General features: G+C 32.3%; 3 protein-coding genes across 5 annotated transcripts in view; 2 read left to right on the top strand and 1 right to left on the bottom strand.

Moving 5' to 3' along the window:
- snRNP-U1-C (small ribonucleoprotein particle U1 subunit C) overlaps positions 1–8,167 on the bottom strand; it is a 31,525-nt gene extending 23,358 nt beyond the window's left edge. Inside the window, exons 1-3 of the mRNA XM_035371950.2 lie at positions 8,012–8,167; positions 7,710–7,752; positions 2,801–2,909 (exon numbers count right to left, since the gene is read on the bottom strand). Of these exons, the coding sequence (XP_035227841.1) occupies positions 2,801–2,909; positions 7,710–7,752; positions 8,012–8,019 (160 nt within the window). The 5' untranslated portion in view covers positions 8,020–8,167. The remainder of the gene's footprint in view (positions 1–2,800; positions 2,910–7,709; positions 7,753–8,011) is intronic.
- A 459-nt stretch (positions 8,168–8,626) lies between these two features.
- Positions 8,627–19,329, top strand: part of LOC118200028 (uncharacterized) — a 56,404-nt gene continuing 45,701 nt past the window's right edge. Inside the window, exons 1-3 of one of the 3 annotated variants that reach the window (XR_015038227.1) lie at positions 8,627–8,772; positions 12,600–12,843; positions 14,734–14,842. Coding sequence is in view for 2 of the 3 variants with exons in the window: in XM_085806490.1 (XP_085662616.1) it covers positions 12,610–12,843; positions 14,734–14,842 (343 nt within the window). In the remaining variant the exon portion in view is untranslated. Of the gene's footprint in view, positions 8,773–12,599; positions 12,844–14,733; positions 14,843–19,329 lie in introns of those variants that run through there. The other 2 variants (XM_085806490.1, XM_085806491.1) reach the window with 2 other exon arrangements.
- On the top strand, positions 8,675–10,822 carry LOC118200030 (BRISC and BRCA1-A complex member 2-like). The gene has a single exon (XM_035371948.2). It carries the CDS (start codon positions 8,814–8,816, stop codon positions 9,921–9,923), a length of 1,110 nt encoding a protein of 369 aa, XP_035227839.1. The 5' UTR covers positions 8,675–8,813; the 3' UTR covers positions 9,924–10,822.

The raw sequence follows: 19,329 nt of genomic DNA, 5'->3' as shown, positions 1-19,329 counted from the left end.
TTGGCGACACGCCATGGACTGATGGAGAACCTTCTGGAACGAATTCTTAAGGGTTTAGCCCAGAATGTTCTCAAACACAAGCCGAAAGCTATATAAACCCTGCTGGTCTGCAGTCAGTGAGTTAGTATCGAGAGTGTACGTCTCTCATCGAGTGTGTGTCTCGTCTAGCGAGTCTCCCTGCGGAGTGGATCGAGTTGACAGTTGGGCAGTGAGTGCCGACTGGGTCGTCGAGTACACCACAAGAGTCTCATAGTATATTGTGGTTAGTGCATCCGCCAGAGAGCGTGTTGAGCTCTGGGAACGACTGAACCAAAGAGTCGGGAACTGTGCTCGTGTGTCGTTGAGTGCATCGCGAGTTGTAGCGTGGAGAGTCTCGAGAGTACCTGGAGTTCCAAGATCAACCAAGCAGAATCGGGGAGCTGTACTCCGAAAAGCAGAGTCGGGTGCTTTGCAGGAAGCTGTCTCCACCATGATAGCCTGATAACCTAAAGGCTGTGTCGCTGATTGTACCAGCGTGTTTATAGTAGATCTTCGACGACTGTAAAAAGTGGTTATTGGAGCTGTCCTGATTAATATTGGCTAAATAAAGTGTGTTTTGATACTTCACCAAGTGTCGTCGTTATTCACTCCAAATCCACACGAACCTCGTACGAACGTAATTGGTGTCTGAAGTGGGATTTACGAGTGAATGCCAGTGACCCGCCTGCAGAGAAAAGCCATGTCGAAAGAAACGAAGACTTTGATGGACTTCTTAGCCAAGATGAGGGCTGAGATGAAAGCCGGACTGGCTGAAATAAAAGCCGGATATGATAAGATAATAGCTGGATATAAAGAGATGACAGCTGAGATAAAAGCCAGACGGGAAGAAATAAATGTCAGCCAAGAAAAGGTACGAGAGCAACTCAAACAGGTGAAAGTGGAGCTTACAGAAGAAACTGGAGCCATAAAAGACGATGTGGATATGAGAGAAGTGGCTTCTGAAGAATCAAAGGATGTAGAAATGAAGGAAGTAGCTAATGAACTGCCTGAGAAAGATCAAGAAATGATGAATGAAACATCTAACGGGATTAAAGGAAAAGAACAAAAACATGAAGAAATAAAAGATAGGAAAGAAGCATTTGATTCTCAAGTGCCTGAAGTGGAAGAAAGTGAAAATGTGACTGTTAAGTTTGTCAAAAATGAAAGTGAGGTTACGAAGTCACAGTTATCAAGTACTGAACCATCTGAAAGTTCATGTGATGTCGAGATGGAGGAAGCCTATGTGCAGCTTAAGCAGTGTGCTCCAGTATTGCAAGAAAATTCACCCATCTCACAAACTGGGTGTATGCCTCATAGTGCAGGTTTTGCAGACAAGAACTTGATTTTGATTCTAAATCAGGATACTTACGTTTGTAAAGTATCAGGCTCTGTTCATGATTCTGATGCAGAATTTGGAGCTGGTTTCCAGGAAAAGCTGGAAAATGAACATGTACCAGATGCTGAAAACACAGAGGTGAACTGTATGCATGCTGCGAATGAACTACAAAGCATTGAAAAAACTGTTTCAGATCTTTCTGTGGATGGAAAGTTTCATAGAACTGAATCTTCAGACTGCGATATGCAAAACGTAAATATATCTGAGAACTGCAGTGGAAAAGTATTTGACCCGGGTATATTTAAGTGAATAGACTAAGACTGAAATTCATTTTTAACTTTAATGTATATAATTAAAAATTGTTATGTGTTTAGTTTGTGTATGTAACTTGTACATAGTTTAAATATTTGTTTCTTTAGTTATGTTATTTATTTATATCTTATGTTTGCATCGAATTATGCTTCTGACCAAGGGTTGTACTGACAGGGACGTGCTGTCCTTGGGATGGGTCAGTGTTACGAAATGTCAAGGCGCGGTGAGATGGCTTCTCGGCAAAGCAGTTTTAGGGTTGCCATAAAATGCAAAAGGAAGGCAGGGTTGCCACATTTGGCGAGAAATTGCCCACCCATTTGGCGACATTTTGGACTGATGGAGAACCTTCTGGAACGAATTCTTAACGGTTTAGTCCAGAATGTTCTTGAACACAAGCTGAAAGCTATATAAACCCTCCTGGTCCAGTCAGTGAGTTAGTATTGAGAGCGTACGTCTCTCATCGAGTGTGTGTCTTGTCTAGCAAGTCGGTCTCTCCGGAGTGGATCGAGTTGACAGCCGGGCAGCGAGTGCCGACTGTGTCGTCGAGTGCACCACAAGAATCTCGAAGTATATTGTGGTTAGTGCATCGTCGAGAGAGCGTGTTGAGCTCCAGGAACGACTGAACCGAAGAGTCGAGAGTTGCACTGTCAAGTGAATCGCGAGTTGTAGCATAGAGAGTCTCAAGAGTACATGAAGTTCTGAGAACGACCGAGCAGATTTGGGAGCTTTGCAGTGAAGCTGTCTCCACCGTTATTGCCTGACAGTGTGAAGGCTGTGCCACTGATTGTTCCAGCGTGTTTAGAGTAGATCTTCGACGACTGTAAAAAGTGTTATTGGAGCTGTCCTGATTAATATTGGCTAAATAAAGTGTGTTTCGATACTTCATCAAGTGTCATCGTTATTCACTCCAAATCTACGAACCCAGTACGAACATGAAGGAAGAAAATAACGTAACAACAGGTGTCAAAAGAGAAAAAAAACACAAAATATTAATAGGAAATATACATGAAAATGCAATTTTAAACTTAAAAATTTTTAAAAACAAATATTACTTCATTAAAAGAATAAAACAAAAGCTAATACAGAAGACTTTTGAAAAATCATTTTAATCTTTAAGCACAAATTTAAACTTACTTGTTAAATCAATGAAATTCTGAGCTTGCTCTTCCACCCACTTCTGATAGTAAAATTTGACATTATCTTTATGCTTTCTTCCATTACAATGAGTTTTTCTCACAGACGGCTGAATGAAAGGAAAAAAAAATATAAATAAATAAACACTAAAACGGGAAGCACAGCACACTCATAGTATGAGAAACACAATTTAAATCTTTCACAGCACTAAATTTTCCAAAGTGAAAATGATAGCACTACTGCTTGCCCACAGTTTGGTGCATGCTGAAAATTTGACTTTTATAATGGTGATAGCAATAACACAAGTACCAAAATGAAGGATTTCTAGCAAAGGGGTAAGTGTTTATTTGCTTTAATTTACAAACCGATAACTAACTAATAGCAGTATTTTTAAACAATGAAAATTGATGGAAAAGGGATTTAATTGCAAAAGAGGTTAAATGTTCAGCATGCAATGATAATATGGGTTTGACAGAGAGAACGGAACTGAATTGAGATTTTATTTGGGAGTGATGTAAAGTATGGAAGATTTATCCCTCTGCCAAATTACTAGATTTCTTGAAACATTTTTTATGCATCATATAATCCTTGTCCATGAACTATAATTAATCAGAGCATGTGTGCAATACGAAATTTACAAACTTCTCCTATAAAACGAAAACTGATCACTATGTATATTGGTAGAAAAAAAAAAAAATAATGTGCCATATTATAAATGTAATGTTTAAATTGCACAATGCTGAATTTGTGCAATTCTGATGTTTTCTAAGCGAAAACAGATCACTAAGTACACAAGAGAAAAATACAATCATTATGTATAATGTTCAATATATTGTCGTATTATTGTAAATTGTACTCTTGATCATCATTTTTGCATTTTAAATTATTTTCTTTTGATATACTGATAATGTCTGCTCAGTTACTATAAATATCAAGAGTGATCCCTTTCCTATAACATTTTAACGATTTCAATTTATATATTTGCTCTCAGACACCAAAGCATACAGCTTTCAAATTCTGCATTAATAAATCTATTAAAGTACTCACATAAGCAGTTTTTCTACAAGTTCATAAACTTTGTACTGAACTGCATATATCTACTGATTCTCAGTTTTATTCAGGCAAGTAGTTTTTTTTTTTTCTTTTTCCGAGTTTACACATTTTTACTCGGCAGGGCTGTAGAGTCGGTAGGAAAAATGGCAGACTTCGACTCCCTCATATATATATACAAATGGGTTACAGCTTATTTTTTTAATATAAAAGAAGTAATAGATGCTACAGAAAAAAAGTGAGACTGTAGTGTAAAATAATATGGGTTTGACAGAGAGAACGGAACTGAATTGAGATTTTATTTGGGAGTGATGTAAAGTATGGAAGATGTGGTGCCCCTTCGATTCGCGAAAATTTTTTAAAAAAAATTTCGCCGATGAACTCATTTCCCGTTACCATGATAGTTTTAACCTTGTTTTAGTTTCCTGATTTTTTTTAATGAAAATAGATTCATGTGTACATAGGCAAATTTAAATCAGTGCGCAATGCCTTGTTTGTGCAATTCTGGAATTTTTTTTTTTTTTTTAAGTGAAAACAAATCGATGTGTACATGGACACAAAGTTTGCGCAATTCTTCGACTTCTTAATTTGGTTTCGTGTAGTGGTCATCTTGAAATTCTGCCTTCCTGGCGTTAAAAAAGAATCGCCAAAATACAAGGGGCACGCAATTGGAAACTTTTACCAAAATTGATGGCAGAGCAAGTTATTTATATTAATTAGCATGTATTATGAAACGGAAAAACTGGCATTAGTTATTTCTAAGAAACAGTATAGCTTCGCCAAAATTTTCTTTGTTGGAGGACCATGGATCCAATTTGATAAACTTCAGAGCTGAGAAGTCTTTCCATACTAACCTGAGTACGAGGAAGAGCTATTACTGTTAGGGCTACTTCTTTTAATTTTTCAGGATATATTTTTATAAGTTCTAAAAGAGGTGTCTTTCGCAATCATATTTCTCTACTTCTTCAAAGGCCGTGTAGAAATCTTGTTTGTATATTTTCATTTTTATACCTAAAGGCTCTTGGTTCTTTATTTTCATTCGCTTTGCCTTAGCATTTTCAATATTATCCAAAAATATTTCTCAAAATCTAATTCATCACTGGAAGAGGATGATAGAGACTTAATTAAAATGTCTTCAGTTTGACTGTCCTGATTCAAATTCTCCAATTGTTCTGAGACTAATTTCATTATTAATGAAAATTCATAGAAGGCTTTCTTTGCATTTTTAATTTGTTTGTCATCCAAAAAAATTCAGTGTTTCGAATCTACATTTATTGAACCCAGCAAGATCTCAAACTAGTTCTCTTTTCTTTATTGAAGAAATGATTCCTTCTGCAAATAAACCCTTCATTTCAGAATCCCATTCTCACCTCTGGTCAATTCTTCAGATTGCAGCTTTTTTGTGGCTATATACAGTATAGAAAGAAGAGTTTCAAATTCTGCAAGATCATTCCAGTCTTTCCGTTAGTGAAATATTAAGGTTATCTAAATCTCCAAAAAAGTTCTTAATTCTAAAAACCTCTTTATCATCTAATAGTATGTACTTATCACATTGCTTGATCAACAATTGGTCTTTTTCTTGCTTGCTTCCTAAGAATGGCATCGATTTTAGGAGTTCTTGCTGCTATTGCTGCTTATCTAAATTTATCAGCGAGATTTGTAACTAAATGAATCAGTTTAATCACTAATGGCAAATATCACATCCATCCTCCTCTCTTATAGTTATTTATTAATAGGTCAATAAAATAAAAAATAACTATTTATTAATGTATACAATCCATAAATAAAAATAACTCAGCTTGTCATTAATTTTTTTCAATTCATTTTAATTACATTTCAAATTCAAACTGTTAAACGAAAACTGGAGGAGTCGACCTCCTTTTACCCCAAAATCTGCCCGACTCCGATTCCGACTCCACTCTAGTACTCAGATTAACACATTTATTTATTTTTTTGGTACTATTCGGTTTTGAGGGCCGTAAAAAATCACCAAACTAGTGTTGATGCCAGTGCTGCCAAAAATAATCGCGGCAACCCTAACGCACGAAAGGAAATATAATAGTAAATAACTATCTAAGATTGATGTTTTAATTTAGATGAAAGGTTAATTTCATATAATACTTTTTTTTATTATAATTTATATTAAAAAAGGCTAAACATGACTGAATGGAAGAGTAAATAACTATTTCAGATCATTATTATAATTTATATAAAAATTGCTAAACATAACTGAATGGATGCCTGCATCGCTATTTCGCTAACGAGTTATCGCTAAAGAATAGTTTCATCTCGTTGGTTGTTCAAACATAATTTTCTATAATGAATGATGCCTTTTCTTTGAAAAACTTCTCGGTAAAGTGCAGAATTGCCCACTTCTTTGTATGCCTCTTTTTACAAGGGTTTTGTTTTATACGGGCACAGCCCTTCCGCCTGGTTTGTTGAACCTTATGAAGGTAACGTTCCATAAGGTTCAACAAACCAGGCTTTTTACAAGGGTAAAAACAATTGGATTTTTGTCAATTTTCTTTTACTTTTTAAGTGAAAATAAGTTGATGTGCACATAGATAAAGTCAAGGGTGTGCGCAGTGCTATTTTTTTGCAATTCTAGGATTTTTTTTAAGTGAAAATAGGTCGATGTGCACGTGGATACCGAGTATGTGCAATTCTTAAAAACGTGTCAAGAAGTGGGTGATTCTGCACTTTACCCAAAATTCTACTGCAGATTTTTCGCCATGGGCAATTCCCAAATTGTTAAATCCACAGGATATCAAAAAAGGATTAAAAAATTAAACTAGTATTTCAATGGCATCTTCAGAAATATAGAACTATATAAACTTACACAATCTGAAATCAGCGTGTATTCTAGATTTGGTGCGCTGTTAAATGGACACGTTTGCTAGATTTGACACTTTTGTGCATACATTTTCGCTGCAATTTTTTTACGGTCCTCAAAACGAAATAGTACTTTTTTTTGTTAGCTGTAAAATTGAACAAGTATTATTTAAAATGTCAAGCAGAAATTAAAAAAGAAATAACATTAACAGAACTAATTAGCCAAAACTAGTTGGAAGCTGTAATAACTATATAACTTACAGCAAAGCACAAAAACCACACAGCCGATGCTCATAGCTTAAACAGTATACTATTTATTTTTTTTACGCAAAAATTATTCTTTAAAGGAGAAATGACCCGAAATTACCCACGATTCACCCATAAATTATGATCTCTTTGAATAAAGAGATAACTAAACCAGCAATCGAAACCTTTCAGTCACATGTTATACTTGAAATTCTGCTTTGTAAAGCTCCATATAAAAAGTTATAACTAGGTAGCAGATTAACTTTTGTTACAAAAATGCTCTCCTAAACCAGAACTTCAGATAAAAAATACTTAGTAAGGCACAGAAACTTCTAATTACATTTTTCAAGAAGAGTTTTCATAAAATATGCATTTCAAATACACAGATTTATAAAATTAAGAACTTTTACAGGTTAAAGTGCAGAATAGCCCACTTATCTGATTTGCGTTTGTTTGGCGGTTTTTAAAAGGGTAAGAAGAATTGGATTTTTGTCAATTTTCTTTGACTTTTTAAGTGAAAGTAGGTCAATATGTACATGGATAAAGTCAAGGGAGTGCCCAATACCATTTTTGTGCAATTCTGGGATTTTTTTGAAGTGAAAATAGGTAGATGTGTACATGGATACGGAGTATGTGCAATTGTTAAAAACGCGCCAAGCAGTGGGCGATTCTGCACTTTCCCCGAAAAACAACTATTAAAATACTGATTAAAATGTCAAAAATTTATTCATGAGCAAATTTTCAATACAAAGGAAAAAAAAAAAAAAAAAGAAAACCTTACCGAATCATGGGTCAAATATGTATCACAGTAATCACAATAGTACCTGAAAAATAAATTACGAGTTAAAAACAAAGTAATTAAGAGAGTCTGCACTAAAGTTAAAAGAAAACGTTTCATATAGATATAAGTAATTGCAATGAGATATAATACAAAAGAAAGTTACATAAAATTCAAGAAAACAAGCAGTTAAATCAGAAGAAATTCATTCCTATGATATCCTCTAGTAAGTGGAATGAACATTCTAGAATTTAACAGCTCAGCAATTAATCACATAAAGTAAATATAAAAATACTATAAATTACTTCGGCATTTCACTCTTGAATATCCAGTTAAATCAGAAAAATACTTTAATCGATTTGAAACAACAAAGTAACAGGAAAATACAATCCCCACAGCGGAGTTCACTGTTGTATGTAACCACTCATGTAATTTCCAATACACCAAACTATTAGTAGTCAGTCATTCAATAATATACGCATTTCACTTCATTTCTAAATTGCTTCTGCATCATTCAGAAAATTCTGGCATATAATGTACTTTTTAAATTGATATTAATAGGCTATTGAATAGATATTTGTTTCTCGATTTTTATAAAATAATCGAAATTTTAAAATAAAAGAGTGTCGTGGGAAACCTTAATTATGGTATCAAGGTGGATTATATATCTGTGAATATATCTCCTTTCCTACAATTTAAAGATTTCAACATTAAAATTTGAAAGAAATTATTTATTTAATAATTTTTATTATCTTTTGATAAAGCTTGAAATAAATTAAATGTTTCAAAATTTCTCGCAAATGAGAAAAAAACAAAATATGTTGCAGGTTAATGATCTAAAATTAGGAAAGCTTCCAAATAAATTTCCTTACAGTGTTTAAGCACTTGCTGTAAAATATAGTTCACAGTTATAGTATAAAAACATAATTAATTAAAATACGACATTTTAAATAATTTTACGAATTTGGCAACAGTAAAGAACATGCACGCAGTTTATAAGTCAATATTTCCGATAATTTAATATAGTAAATTTCGTGAATTTGAAGCTCTAGATTTTGTTTTGTAGGTTAGTAGATTATTATTTTATTCAAAATTTAGCAAAGTAAAATGTCAGCACCATGTTTTGCTCCACATATACAAACTCAATTGGAAGAGATTATAAAAAGAGGAAAAATTGGAATATGCCCCGGACCTCTAAAAATTTTAAATCCTATGTCATCGTGTCCTGTGTGGGCTCAAGGGTCTGCTTACGACAGATTTAAGCTTGTTATTCCGTATGGTGGGCATTCAGTTGACTGGGATGTAATTTTTCAGGCTGGTGCACCTGACAGCCCACCAGATTTCATTTTTGTGGATACATTTTTTGTGGATTTAACCGATGTAAAAAGTCTGATAAATTACAACTCCAGTAAATCAGACGCACTTTTAACAGTACTTAAAGAGCTTCTTCATCATTATCAGAAGTATCAAGTTGCTCACTTACAAAAATATTCTCGAGTGCAATTTGAATATTCTACTCTAACTCAGCAAACAAATATAAAAGATGAAGATATTGAAGTATATGTAGGTGAGGATAAAGATGGACCTATCAACTTTCTCATTCGGTTAGGAGTAACATTTTCTGGGATTCCTCCAGTCTTTAGAAATGAATCTGGGGATGATACAGCTTTATTACTGGTGACTTTTAATGATCCTGAAGGTACTAAGATTACACCAAAGTTATGCTTACCTCCAAAAATAGAACATGCCCTTGGTTCCCCATTAACCTGGCGTATACCAGCTTTTTCAAGTGATGGGTGTCTTATGGATTATGTGCCTTTTGTGCAAGAATCTTTGCAAAAGCGGGTAGAAATTGTAGCATACAATTTTGAGAAAAGAATGGAATACCTATTTGTGTTTTTAGAGCATTTTGAAGGTTGTTTTATAGAATATGATAGAGACTTAGCCTCTAAAGCTACATTTTTATTAGAACAGAATGACTTTTACTTCTTGTTCCAGGTAGATTTACCCTTGAACTTCCCGATGAATAAACCATCATTTACTTTTCGTTCTATCTATCATTCAGCATTTGAAAAACCTTTTTCTACTACTGTGATAAATTATCCATATAATCAGGGTTGGTGTGCTGAAACTATGCTTGAAAAAGCAATAGAATTTGTACAAGAATATGCGCTGGTCTTTCAACAAAATTCTGTTCAAAATGGATTGTCTCCATGACCTCAATTGCTGCTAGGAAAGCTTCCTAAATTTTATATATTGGCATTAAACTTAAAAATATAGATGTAGTATATTTTTAAAATTTGAATATGTGTGTTTGTAATATTGAAATTTTTGAATTGTGAAATAATAAAGTTTATGTGCTTGAGTTTCATTTTCCCATTAGTTGTTCTTATGAGAGAATTTTATAAAATAAGATATATTTACATTATTTGTGACGTTTTACTTATGTTGCAGGTGAACAGATTTTTTTATGTATTTAAGAAATTTATAGAAGCTGTATTTTGCTTTATTGTTTGCAGAATTCTTTAGTAAATTATGTGGTGAAAGTTTTGTTCTGTAGAAAGTTTATTTAAGAATAATGTTGATATACTTATGTATATTGAAATGCCAATTATTAGTACATTCAGTTAATATGTATTCTACAGAATTGAAAAAGCTTTAAAGTAAACAAATATCTTTCATATTGTGTAATAAATCAGAGCAAGATGTTACATATTTGGATGTTTTAATCATACTGTACCTTAGCAGCTTGCAAAGAAGAAACAGAACCTTTCATTTGTTATGCTATCATTTTTTACATTTTCTTTATTACTTTGCTTATTTGTTTTGTAATTTGCAATCATGTCAGATTGAGTGGTTAAATGTTAATTAATTTCTAATGTAATTTGAATATTCTGCTCTGATGAATGTATTTAATTTTCAAAATTAAGATTAAAATTAGTAATCAAAATGTATGATTTTTGTTTTGTTTGAATCTAAATATTTTTCAAGTTAGTTTATTTAAATGTATCATTGTTACCTTGTTTTAAGGAGAAATGGAATGTTTATAAATATTAATTCCAGAAACTGTATTTGTGTGATGATCATATTTAAATAAATGCTTTTCTTATTTCAAATGCTGGAAGTGCTTATTTTTTTAGTGACAATTATTTTATAATTTTTCTAAACAAGTATTCTCAAGGTATTAATTGGAATAATAATGTTCAATATACTACATTATCTGTTTCCAGTGTAATTTTTATCTTTTGTTGTTATCTCTTTACATGGTAATGAGAATGTTTAAAAAGTATGCCTGTAGAAAATAATGCATTAGAAGAAAAATGTTAAAATGCCCGAGTGCTGTATCATAACTTGGTCTTAATTTAATTGAGAAAGTATAGAAAAGATTTCAACTGTGGGGAGAAGGGGAGTCTTCTTTTACCTTTTGTCTCTGTTATACTAAACAAAGTTTCTTGAAAACTATTTTTGATATCAGTCAGTTTATTTAAATGTACCAATATAAATATCAAGATAAATATTGATTGTACTTAAATCATGGATATTTATTCCAGCATTTCTAAAGTATGATTTGTAATGTAAAAAAAAAAAAAAAAAAAAAAAAAAAAAAATTAGGTACTTGAATGAGAATTAATTTGTCTGAATCACTTTTAAAGAAGATATAATGAATACTTTTCATTAAAGAAAAGCGTTAGCATTTTCATGTTTCCTGGGAAACCTTTGTACCTAATACATGAAAAAAAGATGCGATTTTTTAAGTATCCACAATTTCTCTTTTTGTTTTCTTTTTTAATTTGCTGAATAAATTTTTAATTGACAATTTAACTCGGAGTTCTCTTCATTTGATAAGATCTAATAATCTATTTGATAATGTTTAAACCTTTAATAGAAAATTTAGTTGATATATTAAAATATTAAAGCCCATTGCATTTTAAGGTTTCTGTTTAATGTTATATTAGTTTTTTAAAGGAGGTAAAATAAAACCTCTACATAAAAGTAAAATAAAGGTGGTTTGCATTTATTCTTGTTTAGGATTGTTATATGGTGTATCAACATCTGCTTTCAAACAAAAGAACTATTAATTTAATTATTTAGATCTTTTCATGCATTTTTTTATATTTTAATTATGGACTTAACATAATGCTGTTTTTAAAAAAAATCTTGATTTAAAATCGGGCAGAATTTTATTTTAAGTATTAATTTTATGGAAATTATGTTTTCTTTGTGAAACAAAGTTTTTTATTATGCAAATTATTTATATAATTTTGCTATTTGAAGGAAATAAATTTACATCAGATTCTTTCAAATTGCATCTTTATACAATCTTAATGTTAAATCTCGCATAATTTCAAAATTCTAGTTAGTCTGTTTCTGTTTTATATAACATTTATATAAATAGCAGTAGCACTGAATAAAGTTAATGAAACTTGAGTAATTTTCTTTAATAGTTACAATTTAATAATTGTGTTTTAAGTGTTCTAATGAAATTGACAGCAAGTGTTTACTGCATATTAAAATTTATCTGAATTATTTAAAGCAATGTAGGTAGGTGTTAACTTGGTGATGCTTCCATCAAGAAACTGCAAAAGTGTGTATCATATATGATATATTGATACTACTGTAGAATGTACGATTCAGATAACTTATTTCTACTAATGAAATTATCAAGTTTCAGGCATATAGAATTAATATACTCATGTCAACTCCTAACAAATGTGTTTGGTATGTGTACATAAATCTAATTAGTATGTGTACATGCATATATACACACACACATGAACTGTGTGTTGTTTTATATCTAAAATTAAAATTTTATGTTCCATGCTTTCAAACATTGAATATGTGCTTTTTAAATGAATGTAAATTGCTTAAAAAGTAATATAGTTTTCATTTCAGGTGAATTGTAATGGCAGTGAAACAGATTGGATATGATTTTTGGGATAATGTTTTGAAAAGTCCAAAATATGTTGCAGCTCCTATGGTCGATATGAGTGAGTTGTCTTTTCGGATGCTCTGCCGTAGTTATGGATCTGATCTTTGTTTTACTCCTATGCTTCATAGTCAGCAGTTTATACAAGACTCCTTGTATCGTCAAGATACATTTTCAACTTGTGCTGAAGATCGTCCCTTAATTATTCAAGTAAAGAATAAACATTTTTACTAATTTCTAATTCCACTTATTTAGTACTTTAAGCACATGAGAAGTTGATTTAAAAGATGATATTTGTCAAAAATTGCAGTGAGTAAGGACAACAATTTCAACAGTTACAGAAACATTATTTCACCATTTAGGCATTCTAATTGGAATAAACCACTTATTTAGTACTTTAAGCACATGAGAAGTTGATTTAAAAGATGATATTTGTCAAAAATTGCAGTGAGTAAGGACAACAATTTCAACAGTTACAGAAACATTATTTCACCATTTAGGCATTCTAATTGGAATAAACTGTTAAGCTAATGTTACATAAGTTTTTTCCTGCAATACTTATAAAAATTGCTTGATTGTAAAATATGATGTAAGCTTCAAACTAAAATGTAGTTTCTCAATTTTCAAAGACTTGAAAGTGACTGAAGAAATAAAAACTCTGAATATTTGCTATCTTAGACATTCAGTTCCAAGTGATTACATTGAAGTTTTCATGATTTTCCTAATTCATGTGAAAGCAATTTTCCTGTGAAAATTATTTTTCCTAACTTACTTTTTTTTCCTGGCACACATTAACAAATTGCAATTTTCTATTAAATGCATTTTATCAGAAAAAGTCATTACCTGCATTTTTCTTAAACAGATATTAAAATTACTATATTTGGCATTGATAAAACACTGGATTAATTATACTCCTTCCCTAAGAGAAATTGTTGAAATCTTTATTATAGGTGTGGTTTACGTATTTCCAAATTTATTTACTTTTTAAAAATATTTTTCTGTTCTTAGCAGGAGAAATTGTGACTAATACAGTAGATAAGCAAAATTCATGACTGTGCTGAAAAATGAATTCATAAAAGATTTTGGTGCTATTCGGTTTCGAGGGCCGTAAATAATCGCCAAACTATTGTTGATGCCAATACTGCCAAAAATAATTGTGGCAACCCTAATAATTGCACCAAGAAAGGAAATATAATAGTAAATAACTATTTAAGATTGATGTTTTAATTTAGATGAAAGGTTAATTTCATATAATACTTTTTTTATTATTATAATTTATATGAAAAAGGCTAAACATGACCGAATTGACCGAATGGAAGCATAAGAGTAAATGACTATTTCAGATTATTGTTATAATTTATATAAAAATTGCTAAACATAACTGAATGGATGCCTGCATCGCTATTTCGCTACCGACTTATCGCTAAAGCATAATTTCATCTCGTTGGTTTCTCAAATGTAATTTTCTATAATGAATGATGCCTTTTCTTTGAAAATATTTTCGGTGAAGTGCAGAATCGCTCACTTATTTGTTTGCCGCTTTTTACAAGGGTAAAAACAAATCGATTTTTGTCAATTTTCTTTTACTTTTTAAGTGAAAATAGGTCGATGTGTACATAGATAAAGTCAAGGGTGTGCGCAGTGCTATTTTTGTGCAATTCTAGGATTTTTTTTTAAGTGAAAATAGGTCAATGTGCACATGGATACCGAGTATGTGCAATTCTTAAAAATGCATCAAGCAATGGGTGATTCTGCACTTTACCCAAAATTCTATTGCTGAGTTTTCATCATGGGCAATTCCCAAATTGTTAAATACATAGAATATCAAAAAAGTATTTAAAATCCAAAAAGGATTTAAAAATTAAATTAGTATTTCAATGGCATCATAAGAAATATAGAAATATATAAACTTACGTAATCTGAAATCAGGGCATACGCTAGATTTGGCGCGATGTTAAATGGGCGCGTTTGCTAGGTTTGGCACTTCTGCGCGTACATTTTCGCTGCAATTGTTTTACAGTCCTCGAAACCGAATACTACCAAGATTTTTATTATTGTCCTAGCAAATAGCAAATGTATGTTTGTATTGTGCTCTTTTAGTTTTGTGCCAATGATCCTATTACATTTGTTAACGCGGCATCTATGGTTTCTTCTAAGTGTGATGGTATCGATTTAAATTTGGGTTGCCCTCAAGCAATAGCAAAAAAAGGTGAGTTTCTCCAATTTTTTTGTGTCTTAAGCGCATGATGTGCAACAAATTATATTTATAAAGATAGATATATTTTTACATTCTGAAAATAAGATTAATTTACTATGAATTTATAACAATGTATTTTGGGTACTGTTATGCTATCTGGACCAGATTCAGATAGTCAGCCAGAAGCAAAAACCTGACTATTTTGTGAAAAATTTGAAAAATAAAAATAATCACCAAAATGTTTATGATATGGTTAATTTGAAGAAAAATCCAAGGAAAAAATGGTACAACACTGATATACGCCCTAATTTCACCAAATGTGGCAATAATGTGTTTTGCGCTGATTTTTGGCTCGATTGCGTGTTGTATGGCAACCCTGTTGACGTTGGAAAATCTTTTGCTGGAGTTCGTTGGTTCTCGTCACGTTTTGTGTCTGAGAAGCTAGGGGGAAAAGATTTAATGGTGAAAGTTGTTGAATTGAAGTCCAGCATAAGGAAATATCGGTGTGGCCATCCTGTTGAGGGGCAATGGGTATTTGGAGGTGTGGAAAGAAGGTATTGGAGATTATTTTTAGTGGCTGTGCGTGATAGAAGTAGGGATTTATGATTATTTGTTATTTTATTTATTTGTGAACCATAGTATGAATTTTCTGGATAGTGTGTCTAGCTGTCATATAAATACGATAGTGATTACGTGGCGGCATGTTAAAGGCGGTATGAAATTGGTATTTCTGCTGTTCGAAAAAGCATTAATGGTAAGCGCATTTTATTTTATTCTTGTTCTTATTTTGTAGAATGTTATATTCATTGTTTTTTTAGTATGAATTTCTGTTGTTATTGTTGTTTTTTCGAATTGTTTGAAATTTATTTTAGTTATTTTGTTGATTAGTGCATACTGTCTAAATTGTGCAATTCGTAAATGTTTTTTAAAGTTGAAACAGAACGCTGTGTACATGGTATTCTTTGAAATTTATTGTTGTTATGTTCATTTATTAAAGTGAGGTGTGCATAGTTCGTAAATTTGTTTGTTGCCTAAATTGTGCAATTCGTAGATGTTAAGTTGAAACAGGATGCTGTGTACATGATATTCTTTGAAATTTATTGTTATGTTAATTTATTAAAGCGAGGTGTGCGTAGTTCATAAATTCATTCGTTGCCTAGATTGTGCCATTCGTAGATTTTTTTAAAGTTAAAACATATCGCTGTATACATGGACTCTTGTCAAATAATTTTGGTTAGAAACTTCACGGTTTTGCTATCTAAATTTTTGTTTCGGATTTTTAGCTTAAATTGTGTGTTCAAAACGTGGTTTTTGGAGACATTTTAGGCTTAAAGTTCGAAATGTAGAAAAAAAATTTAGATAGCACTATGGCAGCATGGAGTTTCTTGCCAAAAATATTTGACGAGAAATTTGGCGTCTTGAGGGCACATATCAGAGTAGTTCCGAAAAAATAACGGATATTTGTAAAATTAAACATTTTTGATGTAAATTAAATAGCTTTACAAAGAAATCAGAAAAAAAAAAAAAAAAAAAATATTACCAAATTAAAATTAACACAGAGGCATAAAACTGTGTATCTCATTTAAAATGTCCGAAAAATTTTTGCTTTAGGACACTGCTACTGCCACATAATTAAATAAGAATCTAATTGGTTGAACATTGAAGTTTATTTCGCCATTTTTGCACTTCCCTATATCCTTTCAATAGTTTGCATATGATGAGTATTGGGATTGATAAAATTATATTTATGGTTAATATAGAAATGTTTCAAACAGGCTTCTTTTTATTCTTCAGTGTTATACTTTTTCCAATAGTCTGAGCATATTATACAGTCAAAAGTCATTAATCCGGACTCGTCAGGACTTCGGCTATTCCGGATTATCGATTTTTCCGGATTATAGATCATCAGTTTAAATATGGTAAGATGGCATGCAGAAATTATAAAATTAAAAATATGAAACCATAATTTATGAAATAAAGAACAATTATGATCTAAAGGGTATCAAAATTTACAAAAAAAAAAAAAAAAAAAAAAGCTTAATATTTATTTGTTTACTTTATTAAACATTTCTTTCAATGTAAGTTGTTTAAGTTGCTTTGTTTTTTATGTGATAATACTTTCTCTTTAATTCTATAAACAGACATAATTTCTTGTTCAGTTACAAAGTTTTGCTGTTTAAGTCCTATAATTGCTATGTCAAGAATACCGACTAATTTGCCAATCGAAATTTTTTCGTTTTCAATAACCTCTGTGTCCTGTGTCACAAGGATGACCAACATTGTTCGAAGCGAAAACAGACTTCTAGAATATTACCTGTGCTGTCAGTTTTGACTGGTGGTTCAGACATTAATGCCTTCCCGTATATAACTGTTCCGATTAACAATAGTGCAAAGATTCATATCAAGTTGATACTGAGAAAATTCAATAGAAGTTAATTCTGAACACCACAACAAATGAAATGAATTTCCTCTAAGAAACTGCTTCTCGATTCTTCAAACAAATTTTGAAAATGCATCTTTCTTTCTTTTTTTTTTCTCAGCATGTCATATCTATCCAATTCAGTGCTTCCTTCCAATTGAGGTAGAGTTTCATTTTATGATTTTTCATGCATTTTCTTTCCAAGTGAATAATTCCTCATTCCTGAAGAAATTGTATGGAAAATGTTTTATTATTAGGTAAGACCCAAATTTTCATATCCATCATAAATGGGAGGGGGAAAAAAAAAAGATATATGAAAGCTTTCAGATTTTATATTATGTCCAAAAAGGCAATTTTTACACTTTGCATGTAATCTTTATTTATTAAAAATCATGTTCTTTGCACCTAAATCATAAAATTCAATTCAGCAGCGATATCACAAAATATTTAAATGAGCATGTCTTTAGAATTTCTGATACATTGTCTCGTGTTCTGGAGATAAAAATATTTTTTTTTTGTACAGTGCTGCCATTTCGTGCTTTGAAATCGTTGAGTTTCTGAATCAAAAACTCATAAGTGCTTTACGAAATATGAAATAGATAATAAAACAAATTCAGGCTTCGAGATGACTGTACTCAGGTGGAGACGTACGTTATTCAAAATTGGATGGCTCTAGGTACCGTTGTTTTATCGCAATATGAGAAACATACATACATTTATGCAGATTTTTCATTATTTAATTTCTTTAAATATAATACAGAGTGATAATATTTGATGGCAACAATTTAAAAAGTGATTTGCCATTTATAATGAATCAACACAAAATGCCAAAATGGAATTAATAGTACATCTGGGGAAATTGCCCCTTTGAGCTAAAAATATACCTTTGCAGAAAATTAACACTTTATTCATATATGTATATGTAATAATATATACATATATATACTAATAAACTACAAAGAGTTAATAATGGTGACTAAACACAATTTTTAATTTTGCAGAAGCTTCAACGCATTCAACTCGCCTTTTAGATAGGGTGAGTACAAACTTATAAGCAAAAATATTGGGATTTGTCCTTTTGGGCTAATAATAATACAAACACGAGCAACCGTTATATCTTTAGAATTTCTATTTCCATTGCCAATGACTTCCTCTATAAAAAGTAACTATTTTAAAAGTAAATAATGGTGGGTCTATATGAACCAGTCTCTTGGCAAGTTTAGCAAAACATTTGGTGACAGCTTTGGTCCTGAAAACAGAAAAGTACCATATTTTGTTATCTTTGTGCTATTCCCTCAGGGGGCTCACTTTTGTGAGTACGGGTGTGGCAATCCCGAGGTACCCTAGCCCTTCAGGGGATCATCTTCTTGGTGAGACGGGTGTCACGATCCTGGAGCCCCAGTGATCTATCCTCTTTTCCGTCTCCTCTCCTCTTGGCTGGATCTTTTTCCCTTCCCTTCTCCCTTGTGGTTTCTCTCTACGGAGTTTGGGGCTCGTCACGAGAGGCTAGAACAGACCTTGTTTCTAGTTTTCAAGTGGCGAGAAAACTGCCCACGTGTTTGCCGTGCGTGGAGACCCGTGTCGCTGGAAAGGAGGGTCCTGGTAGTTGAGGGGCGAGGTACTGTCCCCAACACACTGCTTTGGCCTCTGCTTCAGCTAAACGGGAGGCACCTTAGTCGTCCTCACGGGTGTCAATCGGCTGGTCACTAGTCCTTGTGTCAGTGGCTTGGGGTCAAGCTCTCGGGAGTACCTGCTTTCGGGAAAGCCGACTGTGGGGCTTCAGTTTGCGTATAGGTCCGGCTAGCCCTAACACAGGAATCTGTGTTCCCTTGTTGGGCTCCGTGGTGGGCGGGGCCGTCGGACCCGAATCTTTTCTATTTTCAATATGGCAAATACACATATTTTTTTATTAAAAAACTTTGAAGTCACTCCAGTCTCTCAACCTAGTTCTGAAACATCTACTACTAAACCAATCATTCAACCTAGTTCTGAAACATCTCCTACTAAACCAGTCACTCAACCTAGTTCTGAAACATCTCCTACTAAACCAGTCACTCAACCTAGTTCTGAAACATCTACT

This window comes from Stegodyphus dumicola, chromosome 12 (genome assembly GCF_044657685.1).
Source record: "Stegodyphus dumicola isolate Sdum_Otavi_A_Nest chromosome 12, ASM4465768v1".
In the NCBI taxonomy this organism is placed as follows: domain Eukaryota; kingdom Metazoa; phylum Arthropoda; class Arachnida; order Araneae; family Eresidae; genus Stegodyphus; species Stegodyphus dumicola.
Note: the sequence above shows the minus strand (reverse complement) of the source record. Positions and strands in the feature narration are given on the sequence as shown.